The sequence below is a fragment of the Pongo pygmaeus genome, chromosome 7 (assembly GCF_028885625.2).
Source record: "Pongo pygmaeus isolate AG05252 chromosome 7, NHGRI_mPonPyg2-v2.0_pri, whole genome shotgun sequence".
Lineage (NCBI taxonomy): Eukaryota > Metazoa > Chordata > Mammalia > Primates > Hominidae > Pongo > Pongo pygmaeus.
Window position 1 is genome coordinate 125308672 of NC_072380.2, and position 26208 is coordinate 125334879.

General features: G+C 32.7%; 1 protein-coding gene across 1 annotated transcript in view; it reads right to left on the reverse strand.

Annotated features, from left to right (window-relative positions):
- The window catches only part of CSMD3 (CUB and Sushi multiple domains 3), a 1221229-nt gene that overhangs the window by 418323 nt on the left and 776698 nt on the right, over positions 1-26208 (reverse strand). The window contains exons 18-22 of the mRNA XM_054498903.2: positions 22946-23133; positions 16972-17160; positions 11948-12064; positions 5508-5723; positions 3639-3827 (exon numbers count right to left, since the gene is read on the reverse strand). Of these exons, the coding sequence (XP_054354878.2) occupies positions 3639-3827; positions 5508-5723; positions 11948-12064; positions 16972-17160; positions 22946-23133 (899 nt within the window). The remainder of the gene's footprint in view (positions 1-3638; positions 3828-5507; positions 5724-11947; positions 12065-16971; positions 17161-22945; positions 23134-26208) is intronic.

The window sequence follows — 26208 nt, forward strand, 5'->3', positions numbered from 1 at the left end:
CTCTTAATTTCTGTCAAGATTCTTCTCCTGCTTCTACAAATTTCTCTGCATTTAAGCAACATCCGATAAATGGGCTATGGTTGAAGAAGTTTTCCTCTAGTTAAATAGAGGACAAGCATACGAAGTTCTCTGAAGCCATGTGTCAACTATAATGCAGGCCAGATTTCCTCCCAACTTTATCAAAGTCTCCAGTCAGAGACAATGGTATGCTACTGTGGACCGTACACAGGACTTGGACTCAGAACATTGTGATAATCATGAATCTGCCCCTGGGTTTGTGTTCAACCTTGAGTATTTTTATAGACATCGTATCTTTACTGATAAGATAGTTGTATTAAACTTACTTTCACAATATTTGGGAGTTTTTGGAATGAGATATTACACGACAGAATTTATCATAGATGTAAATGGCCATATTATGGTATTATTACATTTTAATATTTTGTTAAACTTTAAACTTAAATGCAGAGCTTATGTAGGAAATTGTTTAAAGAAAAGTTTCATTTATTCCTCATTCAACATCCAGAATAAGATAAATTTTGCCAAATTCTACCAAAAGAAATGAAGATACCAATCAACCTGTACACTAAATATTGAATCAAAATTTATATAAATAAAATGTAAAGTAAGTTTCCAAAACTAGCTTTATCAGTTCCCTTACTGTCCAGAGTCAGATGCCTTATATAACCTATATATACACAAATCATTTTAGTAAATGTTAATATTAGTTTCATACTTTATATAAAATTTAAAACCTCATCTAGGGCTTGTTCTGGGAGTGTATCCATCATTTGTACCCTTGTGCCAGGAAAAGAATGTTTAGATTCCAAATAACTGAAACAGCAGCAAACTTTTGAAATACAGCCTACTTAAAATTTGGCTATTGTTAACCTAGGCTTTCTATGCAGTTGGCAATGCTGAAGACTAAATAATGATTTTTTAAACAAGTATGAAATAGCGAATTGGTGTTAGGATATATGAAGTAAAAAGTACAAAGAGGTTAAGAAGAAATAAAAGCTGTCCAAATAAACTAACATTCCTAAAAGTGGACATCTGCTCAGATGAATGGCTACAAATAACATGCATTTTATGTTAATAAAGACTAAAATATGGAAAAAAATAAGAAATATACACATATGTGTGTTTAGAATCAGAAATTCAAGAAGGAAATTCAAGCATAAACAAAGCAGTAAAGAAAAAAGTTCAAAAAAATTGGAGGAGTAACATTTTAAAAAACATTTCTTTTTAAAGGAATATTTCTCCCCATCCTGTAACTTAAATGTATGCCTACAGTGGAATTTATTAAGGTCAATTGAATTAATTGTAAATTTTAATAAGCTTAAAAGCAAACACAACTAATTTGAAAATGGGTAGGGGGGAATTCCCATGGCAATAACTTTGCTTTCTAAATTTGTCCACAGGGTAATTTTCTTTCATCCTTCCCATTAAAGATCTGGGAACGAATAAACCAGTCTCAAAAAAAACACCTTAATAAAACAAAATTAACTCAATGTTAGATTTTTGCAATGTCAGGTTTTCATAAATCCATTTATTAAAATATATCATAAATATAAACTAAATTTTTAAAATGTACATGTAAACACTTTTTTTTCAACCTATGTAACAGCCTGGCATGTATTCGGTTACTCTGAGAGAAAATGTTAGTTCTCTATGATAGATTCCTTCTAGAATCACGTTTCCCTAGACACTAGTGAGGAAAAAATTGGGCTTTGGAATGAAACAGATCACTACCAAAATCATAGTGCTACCTCTTACAAACTTGATGATCTTGGGAAGTTATTTAGCATCTCTAAGCCTCAGGCTTCTTCTAATGAAAAATGGAAGAGATAATAATATCAGGATTTTAGTAAGGATTAAATGAGATTACTTTACATAAAAGAGCCTAGCAGGTCCTCATAATGTCAGTGTTTTATAAAATGGAATTATTTCCTACTGTAATTAATTTTATAAACTAAGTTGACAGGCTGGAGAGACAGCAGATTATACTCAAAACAATTAGTTAAAATCTAAATTCGGAATGCTTCCTATAGTCCAGGGATTGTGCCAGGTGTTGTGATTTATATGACTAATTTCTTTTAATCCTCATAACTAACTCATAACAATGAGTTAGGTGCTACAGTTGCAACCATTCTGCTGATGAGAAAAATGAAGTTGAGAAAAGTGAATTGCCAAATATCAAATGGTCAGGCACTCTGTAGCCCTCACTTGGACTATTCCAAAAGTTTCATTAATTACCTTCGAAAACAGTCACAAAAATGAAAATTGGCATAATGAAGTAAAGTACAGGAATTTCAAATGTGGCAGTAAGCAGTAGCAGTAGTAACAACAAAATGTCCTTAAAAAAAAATGCACCCTGCATAGCTCCTGGAAAAGATGCCCTGAGAGTATGATTACTTATCACCTCCCAACTTCAAGCCTCTATGGTTGCTTGTGCCATTTCTATAAAAATCTGTGATTTTAAAGAGACATTTCATCTGTTACGTATCTTGAAAACAATCTCATTACAATAAAAGACTTCAGACCCACATTAACTTGGATGATCATATTTTTTGGCTTGATTTGTGGTTCCACAGGAATTCCCACATTCTGTATATTGGACAAAATATTGAAAGAGGCAAAAAGCATATCACTTCTTCATTCTCATTTCAACCTGCGGGGCATTTTGTATCCATAGTAAAGAGCAGGGGCTTAAACCACATTTCAAATCTCTACCAATTTTCCTGATTTTGTAGCATATTATAACTTACACAGATTTGTGACCCATAATTAGATTTATAATTAATCAAATTAAGTGCTTGTGATAATTTTCAATAGTTTTATAAAATAATTATAAAATGGCCATTTGAATCTTATTCTATCATAAGATGTACTGATAATCACTAAACAGCAAGAAGTTCTTGCCTTCATATTTTCTAATTTAAAGCGGGAATGATTTAAGTCTTAATGAAAAGCCCTTTTTTCTACTGAACATTTTTTTCTTTTTATCAGTCAAAATATTTACTTCCAAAGATTGAGATGGTGACTTCACGCTTCCAATACTTTAATTATAGTTATTTTTTATTTCACAACATGAATGAATAGCTCTCTTAATTTATCTATCAAATATTGAGCCAATAAATTCATTGAGAGCCCTTAAATTAGTTACTTATTCTTCATTTGGCACTTTCTCTTGTAATCATCTTTTATGCATGTTAATTTTAAGTTATAAAATATTGTCAAAACCTTAGTCAGAATATACTATCAGTAGAATGCAAGAATTCTATTTTCTGTGAGCTCTCAAAATATGATTCTATTTCTATACTTCATCTATCTATCTATCTATCTCATCTATCTCCATATATCTATGTGTCTATCATATTTCTTTCTTTCTATCTATCTATCTATCTATCTATCTATCTAATTTGTTTCTTATCCCTATCTGGAAGCACGGTTTCTTGAATGGAGCAGTAGAGAAGTTAATTCAGTTACACCAGATTGCCAAATAGAAAAAAAGTTGAAATAACTAATGTGAAATAAATGCAGAAATTCAACAGATTATAAAGAACAAAGGGTGTAACCATGCAACTCCATGGACAGTGACTACACATACAAGCAAATGAAAGCAGCTGACCACGTACCCACACACCTTGGCAGAGGTGCACTCCACACTCGTCGGCCACCACCAAGACAGATGATCTCTGATGTTCCTTCCAGTCGATAACCCGATGAGCATGAGAAGGTCAGAGTGTCACCAACCCCAAAGTTGAACCCGATTCGACTACCATATTGAGGAATGCCAGGATCTTCACAAGGTTCAAGGTTATATTCTGTAAATTAGAGAGAAAAATTTCCCCGCAGGGGAGGAAAGGACAAAGAAAATGATAGTGGTTACTTTTAAGGGTATATTCCTATCGTTTTTAGAACTAGTCATATATTTAGAAGTGACTATATGAATAGCTATCAGAACATACAAATGGCACACATACGTTTTTTCTTTTGTGAAATAGCTAATAACTTGATAAATATTTGTATGTGTGGTATTCAATATAGATGAAGAAATATCACCTTCTGAGTAATAAATTTAAAAATAGCTATTTATCTGTTTTTTCTGCATTAGAAACATTTTTACTTCATATATTTTTGACTTATGGCATAAGAACTGCATATTTTCAAACACAAAATAACATTTGAAATGAAATCATTTGCACTTTTGAAATGCTTTTGCTTAATATTTTACATTTAAATGATAAAGGTCCTTCTGCTTCTTGTATACAAGTTCAATTAATGCATATTCTGAAAAACACATGATTTGAGATGCAAGGGTTTATGTGGGACTGAAGTGACGACACATTGAAAACTATTATATTATGGATTTTTACAGGAACTTTTCCCCAAGCAATAAATGAACACTATGAAAATGAACAACTAAACAGTCCTCAGGTATGAAACAGTAGAGTTGATTAAACATTATAATTTATATACAGTCCTAAGAAGAAGTAGCTTATCTAAAAATATTCCCAGAGCAGTTACTATGTAATTACAATAAAGAACAAGAGGCATTGCTTCATGTTGATTAGCTAATATTTTATGCTTTAAAAAATTACTTGGACTTTTTTTAACATTCTAGGTTATGTTCATTTACTATTCATGATAAAATACTTTAATGATTTTAGCATCCAAACATTTCCACCCAAATACTAAAATAGTTGTTTAAGAACAAGGTTAGTGCTTGTATCATTTTAATGTTAGCAAGTTGGCATAAGATTTACTTATTAATTTGTGTCAGTATTAAGAAATAGCTAGTTGTGTTCATTCAAATGGAAAGTACAACTCTAAGTGGTGGGAACACATTTTATTCTCTTTGGTCTCATACAATTTTTTCCCCCTGTAATCTAAGTAATGCTATTATCTATAAGTGAGGTTATACTAGAAGAAAGGAGTAACTATGTTAATTTGATTATAGATTATAGATTATCTAATTCCAGAATAATAAATTATTTATTAATTATAATATATAATTAAAATATATAATTTATTATTAATTAAGATCATTAATTCTGGCCTGTTGACTATGCCTTCTATGCGTTTTCCTAGACACATAAAACAAGGAAATCACTGGATTAATTCTCATTTCATTTTTGAGTTTAACAAACTTTAAAATATATTTTTTAATTTTTATTTTGTGTTTACTAGGCATTTTAGCTAGTTTTGACCTCTGTTAGAATTTTGCAGGATTGTAAATTAAAGAAATGTAATTATTGTACTTCCAGTAGATTTATAGCAAATTAATTTTTGCTTTTTCCCTTATTTATTATTAGAGATAATCTTCAGTGTATTCCAAGCTTTCCTTAAAACTTGACACATATTACTTTGCTTTCTTCTTTTTAAAATTTTTCTTCTCTCCAGCTATTTTTCACTGTTTTATCATCAGTTAGGCTCATATCTTGAAAAATTGCTTTTTTAAAAGTTACTGAATGAGCCCTTTTGTTTTTTGTTTATTTTCTCACCAGAGAATGTTATGTTAAATCCTTCATATGATATTGAAAAATCTGAAATGAAACGCAGTTGAGCCCTGAAATTTCCATAGAGACCAGCATTGATTGTTGGAGGAAGATCTGAACCAGTCAGGCGTGCCAGTGGTTGGGTAAAACTGCCATTCTCTGTGATCAGTAAGTAGTCGTGATGGTCTTCCAAATGAAAAGTGTGGAAGTTGAACTGCACACCTATTAAGAAAAATAGAAACATTGAATTTACAGCTAGATCAGTAAAACACAGAAAGTTACTGTCAAACTATTAGCCAGGACTTTACTTATAATTAAATTTTCTGAAAATGAGAGGCATTGCTATAAAATATTCCAAATATATGTTATATTATTCTTTTTGTGTGTGTTTTTCCTTCAGGTTCATTATAAGAGATATAATGAGTCATGTCTTGGAAACTGCTTGAAAATACAATTTAAAAATCAATGCCTGAAAAAAAATTACCTGGTTTTCTGAAAATTTCAAGAGAAATACATATCTTTTGTTTATAATAGAGGTGCAACTTCCTGACAAATACTGCGCATGCCTCCATTTTCTTCTCCAATCCCTTCGACCAACATAAAAGCAATGCTTAATATTATAGCACTTAACTTCCAAATACGCTTGTTTATTTTAGAAGAGAAATATAAAACAGGCATAGGGAATGCTATTTGTTAGATGAATATAATTATTCTCCATTTATTTGTCACACATTTCAACCTGTGCATATAATATGCAAAAAATGTATATATACGTGTTCAGGTCAATAGTTTCCACAAATCGAACACCTTTGCAAATAGTATCCAGATCAATAGCCACAATAATACCAACACCCAGAGCCTTCTTTATAAAACTTTTCTGTCATTTCAGTTTTCCAGAAGTAACCACTCACTCAACTTCTAATAGCACAAACTAATGTTGCTGCTTTGTATATATATTTTGAAGTTTATAGATTGGAATCATATATACTCTTTTGGATCTGACTTCTTCTACTCAGCATTAGCTATGTGAGATTTCTCAATATCATTGTGCGTAGTTAGGGGTGGTTCATTTTTGGTGATGTATAGTATAGCATTCCACCTTGTGAATATACCACATCTATTTACCTGTTCAACTGTTGATGGTCACTTAAGTCGTTTGCGTTTTACCACAAATGTAGATGGTACTGCCATGAACATTTATCTTTTGTGAACGTATGTGCTTTTTTCTGTTGGGTATGTATCTAGGAGTGGAATTACTGAATGATGGGAGTAATAATATGTGTTCTGCTTTAACGAATACTGTTTTACAAAGTGGCCATGCTGATTTACATCTCCATAGACAACACGGTTGCTCTGTATCTTCTCCAATACTTGAAAATCTGGGGCTTTTTAATTTGTTCCATTCTAGTGAGTATGTAGTGGACTCCTTGTGGTATCATGTTAGTATTTAATTACACTGTCAAGAACACATGTAAAAGGCTAATGACTTGACACAAACACACACACTCAAATACACACAACACACTGTGTGTAAGGAGCCATCTGAAATAAAAAATGGCTACCACAGGGATCCTTCCCTTGAGGTGCTTTATTTTTTTGTACCTCACCTAAAAAATTACCAAAGTATTTGCTAAGAAAATTCCAAAATATCAGAGTATGACAAGTAACATTTTATATTCATTTACATTTTAGTTCCAAATGTTGGAAATTCTTAAGAGTCTCCATTGTTTTAAAAAGAAGGGGACAGAAAATGAGACCAAAACAAATAGATTGAAAACACAAACATTAACACAACAAGGTTATCACTGCATAATGAATCAGAGATTTCATATCTGAGAAAGATTTGAAATACATAAGGTACTATTTTCAAATTATTTTTCAAAATGCAAGTTTTGATTTGTTTTTTTTTCTCCTCTCTATAATTGGCAGGAATACAAGAGCCCTTTTAGAGGGGGTCTAAAAATTAAGTCAGTTTTTCAAATCTTCTACAGTATAAAATCAATATTGATACTAGACAGATGAAAGGAAAATGGGATTTTGACATAGTAAAGAGAAGATGCTTTGCTGTCCAGATTAGCTCCTGCAAAATAATGTAAGGGTAGAAAGTTCGGATAAGTCAGTCTTATTTCTGCTATAAAGCTAAGAAAAAAATAGTTGGACAATAGGAGAGTAGATTGAAAAAAGAGAAATAAATCATCATGTTTACTATATTATTTATATTTTTTAAGAAAAATGTGCTTGTTCTGAAATACACAGAATGAATTATTTTAGAATTTCATTAATTAATTATTGTTGCCAACAAAGCCACTGTTAAGTATTATTTACCTTTCTGAGCCCTACTTTCTCCATCTTTAAAATGGGGTTCTAGTAGAGTTGTTTTGCAATTTAAATAAGGTAACATGAAAATGACTTTTCGCACAGTGACTGGCACAGAGGAAGTATTCAGAAAGTGTTATTGCTATTGATCAATTTCCCAAAATGAGAGCTAATGTTTTTCCTGTTATTTAGCCCTGGCCAGCCGCTTTGTAAAAAGAAGCTGCTGTTCATGAAGTCATGGATTAAATGGTAATATTTGCTTTCTTTCACTACCACAAAACAACTTAAGACCTTCAAAGTTGTGCCAAAGGTCAACTAATCCAAATAAGAAAACGATCCTGAGAAACTACTATATTCTAGTCATTATAGAACATAAATATTTAGAAGAATGTAAGTAACTCATGGCCTATCTGAGGAAAAAGGTACATGAACCAAAATTTTAATCATTCTGCTAAACTGATTAATACAAGTCAATATAGGAGCATAGAAATAGAGGTAACTAATTTGTCAAAGGGGTCTGTAGAGGTGTATAAAAATGGCCTTCACATGTAATGACCATGCAGGTCTGGTGGCTCACACCTGTAATCCCAGCACTTTGGGAGGCCTAGATGGATGATTGCTTGAATCCAGAAGTTTGAGATCAGCTTGGGAAACATGGCGGAATCCCATCTCTACGAAAAAATACAAAACTTAGCTGAGTGTGGTGGCACGCACATGTAGTCCTACCTACTCAGGAGGCTGAGGTGGGAGGGTCACCTGAGCCCAGGAAGATTGAGGATGCAGTGAGCCAGGATCAGCCTGGGTGACAGGGTGAGAACTCATCTCAGGAAAAACATAAAAATAAAAACAAACAAACAAAAAACCCCAAAGCAATGACCTCCTAAAGCAAAAAGGCAATGACTTTCAAAAGTGAGAAGTTTTTGATGGTGAAGACCTAGGATAGACATTTTGGAAAGAAGGGGATTAGACAGGAAAAGACACCCAATTCTAACAAGGAAGGGAGAAAAAGTCAGTGGTTTCAATATCATAATTACTTCTAGTAAGAATGCTAATTCAAGATGCTCAATAAAGGTAATTTATGTTTTATATATATGTGTCTGTATGACTTGTACTTAAAGTCAAAATAGCGTTAATATCTAGGTTTTAGTTATAGTCATGCCACCAGCTATTACCTAAAGGGTGCCATTTGACTTTTTTTTTTCTAATATGTAAAATAATAGGTGTGGACTATGCTTTATTTAAGGACAGTCCAACTTCTAAGAGTCTAAGGGTTTTTTTCTGATGTACATTTTTTTTTCTCTAGGTTTCCCATAACTATTTATAATTAGCATCCTGACTTCTACAACGTGTTTAAGGAAAATCTCTCATGGTGTCCTTGTAAATAAGGAGCAATGTAGGCTGAATGATACTGTCGTTAACTGAGTTTGAAACTACTGAACAATTGTATGTGTTCAAACACCTTGACTTAATGTTTAACAGTTAAGAGATTACAGATGGTACATACACATTTTATTATTTCTTAAATATTTAGATATTTAGATTTATCCTTGTTAAGATTCTTATAAAGCCTTAAAATACTAATGATCGTAGTTATATAAGAACATCTGACTACATAATGTAAAGTAAATGAAATGTAAATCACTTCAAAATGATCTCATAGGAACTCTGAATCAAAATCAATATGATAAAGCATAACAGGGATACATATAAAAGCTTGCACTGAAGATAGAAAAAAAGCAACTGCATAATTATAGAATTTTAAGAATTGAATTTATCTGTATTTTAAGTCCCAGTAATCTAAAAAGATGATTTAGATTATTACAAACTTCTTATCAATTAGTAGTACAACATGGCAGCAAAAAAGTTAGTTAACACAAATACTGTCTTCTTTAATGAAAATAATTTTAGTGTTACACTGTGCCATGATGTGTTCAGTTTTAGAAAACCACATTTTAAAGAGATAAGCTGGAATGCATCCAGAGAAAGTTGATTAGAGTGGTGATGAACATGAAAATATTATCTTATGATGAATTAAAGAAACTAGGAGTGTTTAGTCTGGGAAGAAAAGACTTGGAATAATGATCTAGGGATAGAGGACATGAAAAACATGGTAGTCTCAGAATGGTGAGTTGGTGTGTTTGAGGAGCTTTTGGTTGGAGCAAGTATTAGGCTGCTTTTTCTGGTATAGCTCCAGAGAGCAGAACAGGGATAATGGCTGCAGAATAATTTTTAAACAATTAAATATGGAAAAAACGAGCAAGTTTTCCCAAGGAGTACAGTCCTTATCAACAGAAATATCCATAACAGGCCAGTTCATCATGTTTCTGAAACACCACATGGAGAAACTAGTTTTCTGAGTAAGAAGTTAGACTATATTACCTTGAATATTTCTCCCAACTTTGAAATTTTCCTTCATGTAACTTTTGCTACACTTTGGAAGAGTTGTACTTCAAACAAACTTAGTTGGCTCTTAAAAGAAAGGCATCTACGTCTGCATCTCTTGCCATGTAAATACTGATTTAATTAACACTTGCAACCTGTGAAGATGCAAAACTTTAAGTGTTAATTAAACCTTTATTTACATAGCAAGCAGTATGTAGCCCTCCACTCCCTTCTATAATATCAGGGAGCTTATTTTAAACTCCATTAATCTATTGCACACTGGGATAATGGGACACTTTGGTTAACTTCCAGCAAAGAGTCTTCTATTAATAAAGATTGACAAAAATCACAGTTTACAAAGTCTTCTACCTCATTCCTGCTACTCAGTACCAGAATACTCATTTTAACAACTCTTTTTTTCTCAGTAATATTTACTTCACTGTAGAAATTTAACCAAACTAGTCCTGACGTAATTCTCACTTCCTGACAAAATAATATGTAATTTAATCAAAGGCAAACCTTATTTCTGAAAACACAAATTTAAATGTATTAAATACAGGCTTTTAGTTTTAATTGTAACAACATCTTCTCATTGCTAAAAGTATTTTGTTTTGATTTTTTCTTTTTTTAGATTTTCTATATTAAAATCAATAAATATATTTTAATAGTAAAATTCAATAATACAATACATCAACAGAGCTAAAAAAAGTACTTTTCAAAATCAGATTTTAAAATGAATAAACTAGCTCCTTTAGAAGATCAGCCCATGGAGATTTTCAAGTAAATAACTTTAATATATTTTTTGTTTTCATATATTAGAATGGTCATTTTACCATTCATAAGTTGTTACCTTGATAAATTATACTGTACCTTGATAAATTTGAAGTACATACTTTTACACTTCTAATTATAAGCAATATTTGCAAAAACGGATGGTAAATTAAACATGAGTAATTGTTTAGCAGTCCCTCTTATTAAGCACTAAGAAAATGAATTATTAATCATGCAAAATTGTTTGTTATAGATTCCTATTGGGATACATGTCATTCTTTACAAGATTCCTTTCAAAACAGTGAAGTAGGTTGTAAAAGTTTTATGAGTCTGGTTGAATCTCATGAATGAACCATATTTAATACTACAGAGCATTTTACTTATTTGTTTATTTGTAAAAGGACATTTATTAACATCTACTTTATGCAGAGCGCAATTTGACACTCTATGTGAGACATATCTGTAGCTCTATACTAAAGAATCTGAGACACAGATATTTATAGAATGGCTATAAATTTATATAGAGAATATAATTGTTATAAACAAAAACAGAAACATTTATAAACAAGTATATATAAACACATACTAGTTGCTTTAAAAATTGGCTTAGCATATCAGAGCATCTCATATTCCCCTTTGAACTCCTGAAATCAACTTCTTAACACTATGCCAGAAACTAAAGCCATCTTGTTCGAGGTTTTCCTGTTACAAAAATTTCAAATGACATTAGTTTATTATATCAAAAATAAACAAATCTCTCATAGCACCAGCCTGGTAAAAACATGAGTACAATATAATACTATAGAAGAGTAAATATAATTTTTGTGGCAATTATTTAAATTGAAATGTGTTTTAGCATATTGTAGTACTGATCTGTTTTTGCTCATGCAAAATAACATGTAAAGGAAAGTGAAATAAAAATAGACTTAATGAAAATTCAGAAGATAGTCCAATTATTATTTCATGAGGCAAATTACCTTTTCCATGGGTTACATCAACAGTCCATGTACAATTCAGAGAATTTGGATAAAATTCCGGGTAACCAGGTGATAAGATTGTTCCACTAGGCCCTCTAACATCTCCTCCACATAATGCTGAAATACAAAGAAATAGATCCATGTGATCAGCAGTGAGAGAGACAGAGGGTGAACAAATCTCTTATCTCCTCTCTTGAATTGAGCAGTCGCATTATCTTTGCTTATGCTACCTCCTAGTAATAACAGGTGTGCATGCAGCACTAGAGAAGAAAAAGGTACTCAGTAGCATCTGAGAATTAGTGCAGTCCCCAAGAGAACATGGTTCAACTTTCCAAGTTTGAATTTGAAGTATGTGGTAATACATTTCTAATTATAAGCAGTATTTGCATAAATGGTGGTAAATTAAACATGAGTAATTAATTGTTTAGCAGTCGCTCTTATTAAGCACTAAGAAAATGAATTGTTCACTGTATAAAACTGTTTGATATAGATTCCTAAAGGGATATGCGTCATTCTTTATAGGATTCCTTTCAAAACTATGAAGTGAGTTGTAAAAGTTTTCAAGGCTGCTTCTGTGTTTCTTTATTTTTCTAGGAAATATTATCAACAAAAACGAGTTTTGTAAGTAATTATTCTAAGATAGTAAAAATAAGCTAACTATCTGAGGTCAAAAAATTAATATTTGATTTGATATTCATTTCTTTGAGAACAAATCATAGTTTACAAGGTCTTCTACTATATTCAACAGCCATCAGTGCTTATGGTATGCCAGACAATTTTATCAAAATTGAAAGCTGGAGGAAGCAAAAAAATATTGCCTAGTAAGCATTTTTATTCTAGTGTGAGCAGAGAATTTGTTGACTTCTTATTCACTTTCACTTGGAATGGCCGACTCTTAGACACAGCCAAGGGCAATAAGAATCATGAATGCCACATGTACCTTTGTCTAATTTGATCCTTGCCCACTTTCTTAGCACACTAGAAAAGTGAGTTTTGGTTTTGTCTCTTCCAAAAAAACCTAATACTATAACATGATATGAATTTGTATGATGAGTGAAATGTCTACTGCATTAAAACCTACAGTCAAAGGACTATATGTCATGCAGCTAGAATAAAATTTCTCAATGAACACAAGAATGAAAATTAAGGGAGTTAAATTAATTTAAAATACACAAAAAGGTAACAAAAAAGAGAGATGCAAACTTTCAGAAAGGACACCAGACGTGCTCCTGAGCATGCACATTTATGTGTGTTTGTATATCTGTGTGTTCGTGTGTGTGTATTTACAAGAAGTTGAGAGAAAGTTTTTCTGTATATCCGTATTCTTTCAAATAAAGACACTTTGTCAAGTATCCTACTTCTTGAGAAGTTTCTTGGGAATTTTTTTGTCTGTAAGCTGTACCTATATACCTATGTAGAAGGGGAAACTTAAAGGGACATTCTGCAGGTAAATGCATAAATCTATGTAACACATAAACACATTTAAAAATTTAGGAGTAATGGTCAACAACTAATATAACAAACATTCATACTATTACTTTGACTAGAATCAGATGGGAAAATATAGAATATATTTTTATAACAAAGTGAAGATTTCTGTTATTTGAAAATAATTATCATTGGATGAAGACACTGAAGAGAATGGACTTAAAGATGGAATTTCATAGTAAATAGTGGAGAAAGAATGTAATTTAAGCTTTTTTTGTAAGATGAAACTAAAAACATAAAGACAAATTTTATTTTATATCTAATAAAACAGGATAAAATTACAATGATTTACTAATTCTTATCAAAAACAAGAGCAAACACTGTTTTGAACTTAAAATGTAGCTGGCACTATTCTGCAGATTTTATTTATGTTAACTCAGCCCCCACAACAACCTTTTGAGAAAAATGCTGTAATTATTCGGTTTACAGATGAGAAAGCAAGCAAGTATAGAAAGAACTCAAACAGTCTAGTTCCAGGGTCTATGATCTCAGGCAGATTCTTGAATTGTGTGGATGTTTTTTCCCCATTAAGAGTACTATTTTAGCAAGCTATGATGTTCTTTACTCACGTTTGATTTTGTAGCACTTCCCTCACAAATGATGAATATACAAAAAAAATTCAAGGGCATCCTTTATTTTCTCAGAGATTCATTTAATCCTCTCGTTTTCAAATCACTTTTTTTTTTTTTTTTTTTTTTTGAGATGGAATCTCGCTTTGTCCCCCAGGGCTGGAGTGCAGTGGCGCTATCTCGGCTTCCTGCAAGCTCCGCCTCCCGGGTTCATGCCCTTCTCCTGCCTCAGCACCCCCCCAGGTAGCTGGGACTACTGGCGCCCGCCACCACGCCCGGCTAATTTTTTTGTATTTTTGGTAGAGACGGGTTTCACTGTGTTAGCCAGGATGGTCTCGATCTCCTGACTTCATGATCCGCCCGCCTCTGTCTCCCATAGTGCTGGGATTACAGGCGTGAGCCACCGCACCAGGCCTTCAAATCACTTTTTTTAATGCACCTAACACCTATTGTGTCAGTATCTTTGTCTATGTTCTTTAATTGATCTATCTCTTCTGAATTCTCATTTGCCAGTGGCTTTGTATGTGACTGAAATAATTCTCCATCATCATCAGCCTCATCATTTTCATCAACCTAATGAAATTTTTCATTTTTCTAAATGAGATTATTTTACATTGCCAGTGTTTTAAGTTGCACTTGTTTTATATTGTCAGCTGCAAGTGGTGATCATAATAGCACTTATCTATAGAGTTACTTGGAAGAGAAAATGACTTAAAATACATAAAGCACCTGTAGCAGTATCAGCATATGGTAAAAACTCAACAAATGTTAGTCATCACTATTATTACCACCATACTACATTGTCTGGTTTGCTTTGTAAATCAGCTAATCATGGGATATAAAGACATCACAAAAGCTGATGTATGTTAGAGTGAAGCACACTGTACACAAGCATTAGGCAACCTAGGCCAATCAAGTTTACATTCTTGGAGCAGGGCAAGAAATTGTTTGTCTGTTTCTCCCTTGTTACCTCAGGAGATCTGGACTAGTTACCTCTGGGGCAAAAGTTTCTATTAAAGGAAAGGTCTGATCAAATCTGTTCACTAGGTGATACAATAGTTGAGTTCAGTTCGAGTCAACAGAAAAAAATAATTGTTAAGTACCTGCTTTATACACAGCTTAGACATTTTTAAAAGAAATATAATTCAGTCCTTGTCCAGTTGCACTCAACATGAAATAGAAATACAAAAGAGGAGGCCAGGTTATAATAGAGGTTAAAAGTAACGTGATTTGATCTTTTAAAATAAAGATGCATTGTAAGAATGCATGACAGAAACATCACTGAAAAGGATGGATTTCTCAAGGTTAAGGACATTGAATTCCATGATTAGTCATTTGAGCTTTCATTTCTAAGCAATAAAAAGCCATTAAGAATTTTGGATATGGAATATAACATGAAATAACCTTAGTGAGAAACATGGGGTTGGATGGAAAAATGATGAGGGCCTGTGCTGCTCCTGGGAAAACTGGATATATTTGCTTTTATTATTAATAAAAGTTAAGCATGTTGATGTGCTTGCCATTACTTTTTATCTTCCTGATTCTTATAATATTGCCCCCATACCTTTCTTTCATGGTGAATGCTCCTCATTCAGTCCAATCTTGTAGCTTTATTGGGGTCTGGCAAACATAGGACCTTTATACCACCATGGTCTGTCTCAACCACAGGGATAGATGAGCACATGGCCAAGACAAAGTCAATCATAATGGGCCCTTCTCCTTCACTATAGTTACTAGTTTAGATATGGATGAATTGAACACCTTCCCTGGGATTTTTCTAATTAGAGTGACAGGGAAGAGCTCTCATTCCTCTCTGAACCTGAAGATACAGGGCTATCAACTTCCATCTGCCTGAGAGTGTATACACTACTGTCAGTTCCTCATATGGAAAAAGCCTGTCTGCAACGTAAGAGAATTATGTGAATACACACAGAAAAGTCTAAGTGTAAGATGGAGAAATTCTTAAAAAGTTTTGAATTTATGCTTCTTATTAGCAATGAAAGGTATCTCACCTCGCCTTTTCTACTACTTGAACAGTTGAACAACAGCTTCTGCTTTTATTTTTAAATACCAGTTAGAGTTGGGTTTCTGTCACTTACAATCACAAATTAAAGGAAGATGTTTTGATGATTTGTTTAAATCTTCATATAAAAACAAATTAGCTTAAAACTGCTTAAAAAATGATGGCACTGACAGTACTTGAAAATTTAATCATAAAATGACAAATGGTATCTTCCACCTCAAGAAATACTAAACGTAGAATTTGAAAATAGTACTGTAAATAGAAATTAAAACCCATAGTTAAATAATATATGGATTTACATTGAGTGTGCTTTTTGACAAGCAAGCATGCAAGCACTTCCCAATCTTAGGAGAAGCAGTTTCCTCCACTGGATTTCATATGTGTTTCCTGAAAAATGAAGCACTTCTGACTTATTCTCATAGAAACAAAGAAGCAGTAAGGAACACTGGTATGCTATTTATTGTAACTAGGAATTTGACACAACAGCATAGTCTGAGTAAACTACCATGGTGCTGCGTAGTTGGTTAGAATTTTTGTAGACAGGCTGGCCTTCTATTTGAACTGGGACATGTTGCCATTCAAGGCAGGAAACAAATGCTGCATTTTTTTCAGGGCTTTCTTCTCATACCAATTTGGCATTTTCAAGGCTATTTTCAAAAGGTCCACAGCACGTTCTTAAAATAGTTACACAGGTGAGTTTTAAATATATATGCATATATAAACAGGGTAGATACATAGATGGTATCTTTAGGCATGGAGTAAGTTTGGCTGATTAGCAATAGTCTTTATTTCATGAACGGTTTGATAACATAAATTTGCCAGAAATCAAAAGAACTTTTAAAAAATCTAAAAGATTTATAATTATGTTAAACCCCATATAAAAAAACTACATTGATTTTTATGTTTATAAATCAGCATATTTTGCATGTCAAATGAGTTATTACCATCACAGGTTGGAAGTGGATGACTCCACCAGTGGTTTTTTTCGCATAGAAGGGGCTCTTCATGACTCAACCTGTATCCTGGATCACAACTAAATGAAACAGTAGAGCCAATGGAGAAATCATGACCATAGCGACGGCCATGTACAGGTATGCCAGGGTCCAAACAAGAATACGTGTTCACTGTAACACCTGGAAAACAAAGGGAAGAAAATAAAGAGTAAGCTTGGTGGGATTCAGATTTGCTGAAAATAATTCCTAGTTCTTCAAACAATTACAAGCAATGATTTTTACAAATAAAGGTACTTGTACTTCATTTTTAAAATCAACAAATTATTTAATAAATTTGTTTTCTTATTTCCTACCAGTAAGGATCAAATTCAGGTCATTTAATTATATAAGAACTTGATGAAAACGTATAACTATCTGTAAAACTTTGTATTGTTATAAATTTTGTGTAGATATACACATATATCACAATAATCATAGCAATAGTCAACATTTATGGAACTTATTATATTCCAAGCACCATTCCAATTATTATACAAAATTTTCTGATTTAATTACTAAAGGAAAAAGAAGAAGAGTAGAGGCATTTTGCAAGGTATGAAAGTATGAACACCAGAACCGTTCTAAGTAAAACCAATTAGCACATTTCCTCTGGTGGTTAACTGTTGTTGTTATCAATAGTCTCTAGTACACTTCAACGTCTCCTGATATCTTCCTTGCAATTTACAATCCCTAGCTGAGATCATACCATGACAATGTTTTTCCTTTAATAAGATATGGCTTCTCAACCTCGGCACTGTTGACATTTTGGACTGGATACTTCCGTGTTGTGGGTGTCCTGTGCGTTGGAGTACTTTTAGAAACATTCCTGGCCCCCACCTGTTCGATGCCAGTAGCACTTCTCCAATCATGACAATAACAAATATCTCCAGATATTGCTACACATTTCTTGGGGTGCAACAATGCCCTCAGTTGAGAACCACTGGTATAAACTACAATAAGTAATTATTTTTTTCTTCTTGTATAGGATATTTAAACAATAAATAACTACTATTTCTATATTCCAAAATTAGTCAACATTTTTAAGACTGTATAATTATATTAAATCATATTTATATGAGAAAATATTTATTTGTATTAGCCACCCAATTCAAAAATGAAGCTAAACAAAATGGTACAGAATAGAAGTTTAATTTTAAAGATGGAAATTGTACATTTTAAGTGTATTTATCAAGCATATTCGTTTCATCTAAATGGTGTTATTTTAATGAGAAACTAAAATACAATAGAGACAAATTTATCTTCAACACATCTACTTTTATCTGCTAAGTTCCTCTTCTAAGTGTGACCATTATTTTTCTAAGCACCCAGTGCATTTTTTTTTTTTTTTTTTTTGACGGAGTCTCGCTTTGTCGCCCAGGCTGGAGTACAATGGCGTGATCTCAGCTCACTGTGACCTTCACCTGCTGGGTTCAAGCAATTCTCCTGCCTCATCCTCCCGAGAAGCTGGGACTACAGGCACATGCCACCATGCCCGGCTAATTTTTTGTATTATTAGTAGAGACAGGGTTTTACCATGCTGGCCAGGCTGGTCTTGAACTCCTGACCTTGTGATCTTTCTGCATCAGCCTCCCAAAGTGCTGGGATTACAGGCGTGAGTCACTGCATCTGGCCAGCACCCAGTGCTTTTAAACTCTCATTCATCTTTGATTCCTCACTTTTTTCCTCCACAAAATATGTCTGAAATCCATTCTCACTGAAAAGCATCATGTCATGTATTATTTCTCTTACCCTATATCCAAGGCCCTCATTACCTCAAGTTTATGAAACAAACAATAACATTTAGCATGTTTTTCAGTATCTTTCATCTCCAATTTATTCTATATAAAATGTTGGACATATGTATAGCCAAAACATGTTTTTTCATTGCTTTAATACCCTATGGCTAATGGCACCATGTTCAAAGTCGTCACCCTGAAAATTAAGATTCCCAAATTAGACTTTACTATTCTAAATTGTCATTATCTCCCAATGGTCATTTTTATATCAATCAGATAAGTCTCCTCATTAGTTTTAGGCTTTGTCTCATAGGAATACCTTCAGCTGTCCTCTTAATGTACACAATCTTCTCAATCTTTAACAGAAAAGTTTAGACCCCCTTCCTTCAGGTTTCAATTTCCCCCAATGTTCCAGGTGATATATAACTTTCCTTTACATGAAACTCTAACATTGTAGTAAAATCGTCTAAAATCAGAGAAATGGGGGTTGCAGTGGTCATATACAATGTAAATTACAGTAAAATTTAATTATTCAAAGGTGATTGTAATGCTTTTATTCATTGACCTATAGTAAAGGTCAATGAATATACGGGGTTAATAATTCATTTGCCTTTCTTGGCTTTTCAACTGATAAAGTAAGATGATGTATTTCTTTTATGTCTTCCACTGTGGTGCATTGATCTAGGAGTCACAAAATAAGTCTAAAGAAATAGTTCATAATTGATTGACAAGCAAATAACTCAAGGCATAATGCAAGGCAATGGAAATCTTGCAAAATTGAGAAAATGAGAAACATCATGAGGAACTGATAACAGTATTATTTATTAACTAATAGTCATTACTAAATACTAAAACATAATTGGTAAGTAGTTTTAGATTTTTTTTTTAGACGGAGTATCACCCATCCTACAGGCTGGAATGCAGTGGCTAATCTTGGCTCACTGCAGCCTCCACTTCGCTTCCTGGGTTCAAGCAATCAATTCTCCTGCCTCAGCCTCCCAAGTAGCAGGAATTATAGGCATGCACCACCACTCCTGGCTAAATTTTGTATTTTTAGTAGAGATGTGGTTTCACCATGTTGGCCAGGCTGGTCTCAAACTAATGACCTCAAGTGATACTCCCGCCTCAGCCTACAAAGTGCTGGGATTACAGGCGTTAGTCACCGTGCCCAGCTAGTTTTAGAAAATTCTTTAATGTTGGCAATGTACATAATTTTCAGAAGTTCATGTCTGCATTATATCAAATGACATTAACATTTTGTCTTTTTCCTTATTGCTTCATAGAGCTTGATTTTTAAAAAGTAGAATCTCAAAATAGACATTTTTCTTATTTATGTAATACAATGTTTGAACATTTTATGTTTCTGTTTCTACTACTACTCCCCTCAAATATCTATTGATCATAAATTGTACATTCTTTTAGATGTCTAACATTTTCCTTAATTGGAAAATATATCTATACGTTCATATGAAAAATATATATTTGGAGATGAATATATGTCTATAGGTTTGTTGTGTATCCATTTTCAATTTTAAAATTTGTATAATATTTAGATATCCAAGACTTAATTATAGTCATATTTCAAGTAATACAACATAATAAACAGATGTGATTTTTCCTGGGAAAAACTATAGAAATAAAAATAAATTATATTCCTAAAGTCTACTCTGTGTTGTTATAATTTTAATGTGTTTTGAAACCTATAAATAATCTTGTCTTTTTTTTTTTTTTTTTGAGATGGAGTCTCACTCTGTCACCCAGGCTGGAGTACAATGGTGTGATCTCGGCTCACTGCAACCTCCACCTCCCAGGTTCAAGTGATTCTCCTGCCTCAGCCTCCTGAGTAGCTTGGATTACAAGCACGCACCACCATGCCTGGCTAATTTTTGTATTTTTAGTAGAGATGGGGTTTCACCATGTTGGTCAGGCTGGTCTCGAACTCCTGACCTCGTGATCTGCCTGCCTTGGCCTCCCAAAGTGTTGGGATTACAGGCGTGAGCCACCGCACCCAGCCAATCCTATCTTATTGATAGTTTTTGTAATCCCCATGTTTTGGGGGGCAGATAGAATGGGGTAAAAAATGCTTTGGGAAAGGGAATATAACAGACACCTGGAGTACAAACAGTGGTGGCATTGCAAGCATTCCTTCCTATAGGATTTTGGTTGCCTGGGGAAGACAAATTACTTTCACTTTCAATGAATTTGATTAAAAAAATAGAAATACACCAAATGCCAAATATATTGTTAATGTTCTCATTAGCAATCTACTGATTTTGAGATTTGTGAATGGTTCACTTGAAAAAGATAGTTACCTTCAGCTTGGCAAACAGTAAGAAAGAGATGAATGAAAAGGCTTTTGTTGGTTTATTGATAAGAAAGGATTTATGATGTTGGAGATTATTTCACAGGAGTAAATATACCACAAGACTAATAGAATAAAATGAGAGAAGGTGATTTCTTAAAGACCAATTTAAATACAAAGTTATTGCATCTTGTTAGATTTGACCAAATTAATAACAAGTGTGTCTCTAATCAACCTCAATGTTTCTCAGCTCTCAGCTTCCACTTTGCCTTTTAAGGCACTAGACCTCGAAAATAACTTGGACTATGCCACTAGGGACCTGTAAGTGACAAACTTGCTGACTGAAGGTATGCATTTGAGCAGGACTTCTTATTTTTATTCCTTATCTTACTAGTTTTTGTAGGAGAAATGTAAAGGCTATCATTTATTGAGAACATACTGCATGTTACCAGTTATGCTGACACATTTTGCATGTTTTATTTAATCATTAAAATAGTCCTGTTTTTGATAAAGACCACATACCTTGGGTGGAATGGGATTGAATACGATTTACTGGGTAAAGGATACAGCAATGGACTAAAAGAAAAGCTGCCTGCATATTGATATCAATTAATTACTAGTGAGAATTAGTTTTGAAGTAGATTTTTCTAAATGACTAATTTGACTCAGGTTTAGTAAATACATGTTAGACTAAAAATATCAGTTAAGGCACTTTAGTTCATTTGAACCCCCAAGTATGTGTGCATTCTCTTATTGCATTTTACCATGATTTTTACAAAACATGCTTTCATGCCACAAAGCTCAAAATAATGGGAAGTTAATATAGTCAAACAATACTGTAGATAAGATGACTTAAAAAAACTAATGGATCTATATTGACAATTATTTTAAAAACCCATGAGTCCATTGACTATATCTATCGAAGATAGATGCCCAACAGCAAATATAAAACTATATATTTCAAATGCAGAAATTTCTCCTTGAGGGGGAAAGGGTCATAATCAACTTGAATATTAAAATAAATATATAATATCTGCATTTGAAATAAAGACATATTTTAATAACCCTCTTAAGTGTGTTGTTAGATTAATTTATGAAAAGTGCATTTCATGTACATGGCTATGCATTCATGATGAAAATGTATGCATATGTAAATTTATATGTTTGCACACACATAAATCTTATGCAATATAGCCACACATGTGCAAGATGTTTATAAAGGGGAAAAGAAAGCTCATTTCTGTGTTCATATCAGCATCAAAATGTTTCAAAAATCAAAATATTTTAGACTTTTTAAACAAAACCATGAGATTTAATAGGGGTTATAATGATTCCAACACTCTGAATTATAGCTTGTATTAATATAGTTTTCTCGACTTATATTAATCATGTTTGAATATATGTGTATACAGTTTGTTTTTTAATTTTAATATTATTTTCAACATTTTATGCAAAATAATAAAATTAAATATTTTAAATGGAAAATATGTGCAATTAGTGTGAGGAAACTATAAAAGAATAACTGAATTTGTGAAGTAAATGCTAAAAAAGTTATTGTTTATATATATCTTAGACTGGCAATTACTATTATCTGCTTTTCAAAACTATATACAAATAATTGGTACAAAAACTCATTTTCAAATAATGATTTGATGCTTCTGATATTTCTTTAGTATTTTGTTTCATAATGATATTAGATAGATATTGCTGGAAAATCCATTGCAGAATTTACTAAAACACACAACTTATAAATCATTAACATTCTTATAGATAAAGGAAAGCTTTGATTTAAAATAAATAGAGCTAATAGTTCTATTAGTAAAACTATAATAATACAAAAAGTAGGGCAAACAGAATGAGGTAATCAAAAAGTTTTATCATTACTTACTTTCATAATGAATCTTGAAACCATTATTGGAACGACTGTTGTCTGTTGTAAATAGAAGGTATATAAAATTACTGCTACTAAATAGAAACTGGGGCACTTGGGTGCCATTGTAAGATCCAAGCAAGGGTGACAGAAGATTTGGCCCATCATGAACTTCCAGAACATCATAATTCAGTTCAGTCTGAAATCTAAGATTAAAAGACACATGTGAAAATATATTTAGAATTAACACTATATATGGAAATAATACTTTAGACTGCTATTTAAATTCCTATTTAAAATTTTTCCATTTTATATTATAATTTTCTTTAGCTTATCTAATATCTAAGACACCATCATTTGTGAATACCAATCATTTAAGACACCATCATTTGTGAATACCAAAGGTATAAGCTCTTATTCCTATGAAACATTATTATTAAAAAGTTATGTATTGTTCCTAAGTAAGAGTCTTTCAAATATTATAAATTATCTTATAACTGGACTGTTCATGAACCAAACATATTTTTGGAATTATCTTTGGTTGTCTTCCTTATTTTTATGGAAAACTATGTGGTTTACATTTATTTTCAATCAGATAATTAGATTCTCATCTTAATAACACACACATTTCAAATCTGACATCTGCTTTTATAATTATTTTTTATTCAAGTGTTTTTTATTGATACATAACATTTATACAAAATTTTTGGAGAAATCTATTTCTGCCTTTAAACATGTGATAAAGTTTGTATTCGTAAACAACAGTTCTAAGTAGGTAGTAACTAATGATGATACATTTGATGTTTATTAAAGTATCAGCAGCTCTATTAAAGACTTCATTGACATTAGTTTTTGTAATCCTCCCATTAACCCTATGGTGTAGCTCATATTATTAAACCCACTTTCCAAGTAAGAAAACCACAGCCTTAAAAACTTTTTTTTTCTTTTTACTTTTTTTTTTTTTTTTTTTTTTGAGGCAAAATCTCATTCCATCACCCAGGCTAGAGTGCAGTGGTGCCATCTTGGGTCACTGCAGCATCTGCGTCCTGGACTAAAGCAATTCTTGTGCCTCAGCCTTCTCAGTAGCTGGAATTACAGGCGTGTGCCACCACGCCTGGCTGACTTTTGTATTTTCAGTAGACACAGGGTTTCACCATCTTGGCCAGGCTGGTCTCTAAGTCCTGACCTCAAGTGATCCACCTGTCTCGGCCTCCCAAAGTACTGGGATTACAGGAGTGAGCCACTGCATCCAGCCACCTTCAAAACTTAAACAGTATTACATTATCTTAAATTACAGAAGTAGGCATCAAAACCAAGTCTCCCTGACTCTAACCTCTATTCTATGATGTCTGATCTTATCATTAGATTTTTGGTTGTTCTGCTGTTTTCAATTCTTTAAAACATATTAATTTATTTTATAAGCTTCAGTCGAGACAGGGCTACTTTTAACATGCATAACATCTATTTAAAAAAAAAATAGCATTTTGTATTCTTTCCTTGCACTTCAGGGTTATACTATATCCTGAATCTAGATCCAAGATCTAAACTGTGGAAAAATCTTTAAGTGAACACATGGAGTACTAAAATATTTTTCCCTTGCCTGTGATGATCTTGAAGCCTAGAAAATTCTTTTCCTTGCTTTAACCAAGGTTTTCCTACACATCTTTCAGTTTCAGCTTAAATATGCAAACAGCAAGACCTCTTCTGTCCTCACATTGTATATTATTTTATTTCCTATTCTACTGCCACAATTTACTGTGGGGCTTTTGTGATACTAATCACAGTAGTGTTTACTTTTTAGACAACTGTCTTCCTTAAAAGTCTATAAACTCCATGAGGTTAAGCAGTGTGTTTTTGTCAATGCTTTGCATATAGTAGACACTCAATAAATATTTATTGGATCAAAGAAAAAATGAATGTATTTTAAAGTTAAAAATGTCTTTCTTTTCTCTAGGGTAGTTACTAATTTTACAAAAAAGTATCCAACATAATTGGATGCTTGAGTATTAACCATGTATTTTTACTCATTTTAAATACATTTTCCAATAAAGTTTCAGTACTTTATTTCTCCAGTTTTATCTCCAGTACACTTTAAAAAATAATTTTTAGTTTGAAATGCCCACTAATTTTCAGAGAATCACTTTTACTATCGTACTTGCCAGTTTTTTGCAGTATGTGTTATGAGATTAAACCACTTTATTCCTCAAAACCAAAATGAATAAAACTCATATGTGGTCAAACAAATGCCCAGAACTAATTGAATGGATTCAAAAAAGGTTAGAAACTCTATTTCATTATATCGTATCAGTCTCTGATATTATTATGAACATAGCATATGACATGTTAGTCAAAATTAAGTATATAATTTAATACTGTTCAGGAAGCACAACTGCCTCCTATTAATCAGTAAACAGTATATGTGAATTTTTGAAGTGTATTTTACTTCTAATTTTGTGACCTGGAATATACTGTATGTGTCTCATAAATGATTCAATAATATAGTGCAGAGAAGGAAAGATAAAGGAACACTAAGTTCTTTAAATAAATGATCAGATACTTAGAAATTGTCAATCTAGGCCAGGCACAGTGGCTTTTGCCTGTAATTCCAGCACTTTGGGAGGCGGAGGCGGGTGAGTTACCTGAAGTTAGAAGTTTGAGACCAGCCTGGCCAACATGGCAAAACCCCATCTCTACTAAAAATACAAAAATTAGCAAGGCGTGGTGGTTGGTGCCTGTAATCCTAGCTACTCGGGAGGCTGAGGCACGAGAATCACTTGAACCTGGGAGGCGAAGGTTGCAGTGGGCCGAGATCGCACCACTGCACTCCAGCCTGGGTGACAGAGTGAGACTTTGTCTCAAAAGAAAAAAAAAAAAAAGAAATTGTCAATCTATTATTTGGTTGCTTTGTAGTCAGTCTATTGTGAATATTGGAATTGGAGTTTCACTTTGATAGCTAGTCAGCTGACAACAGCCAAATTAAAATGCACAGAAGAGTCAGGGATTACTTCGAATTGAAACATAAAGAGACTTAATTCTTAATAGAATAGCAACATTAACTGGTGATATAAAGAACATTGTTCAGTACCGGTGAATCTTTAAAAAGAAAATCATTGCAGATTTGCCCTGAGGAACTATAAAAATACATTCTAATAACAAGCAAAATGGGATAGGGTTACACAATAAATTGAATTTCTTTCACTTTCTATTTTAAAATAGTTGTATAAATTTCTCATGAATTGCCTCAATCTCGTGTTTGTTTATGAAATTAAATTTATTGTATG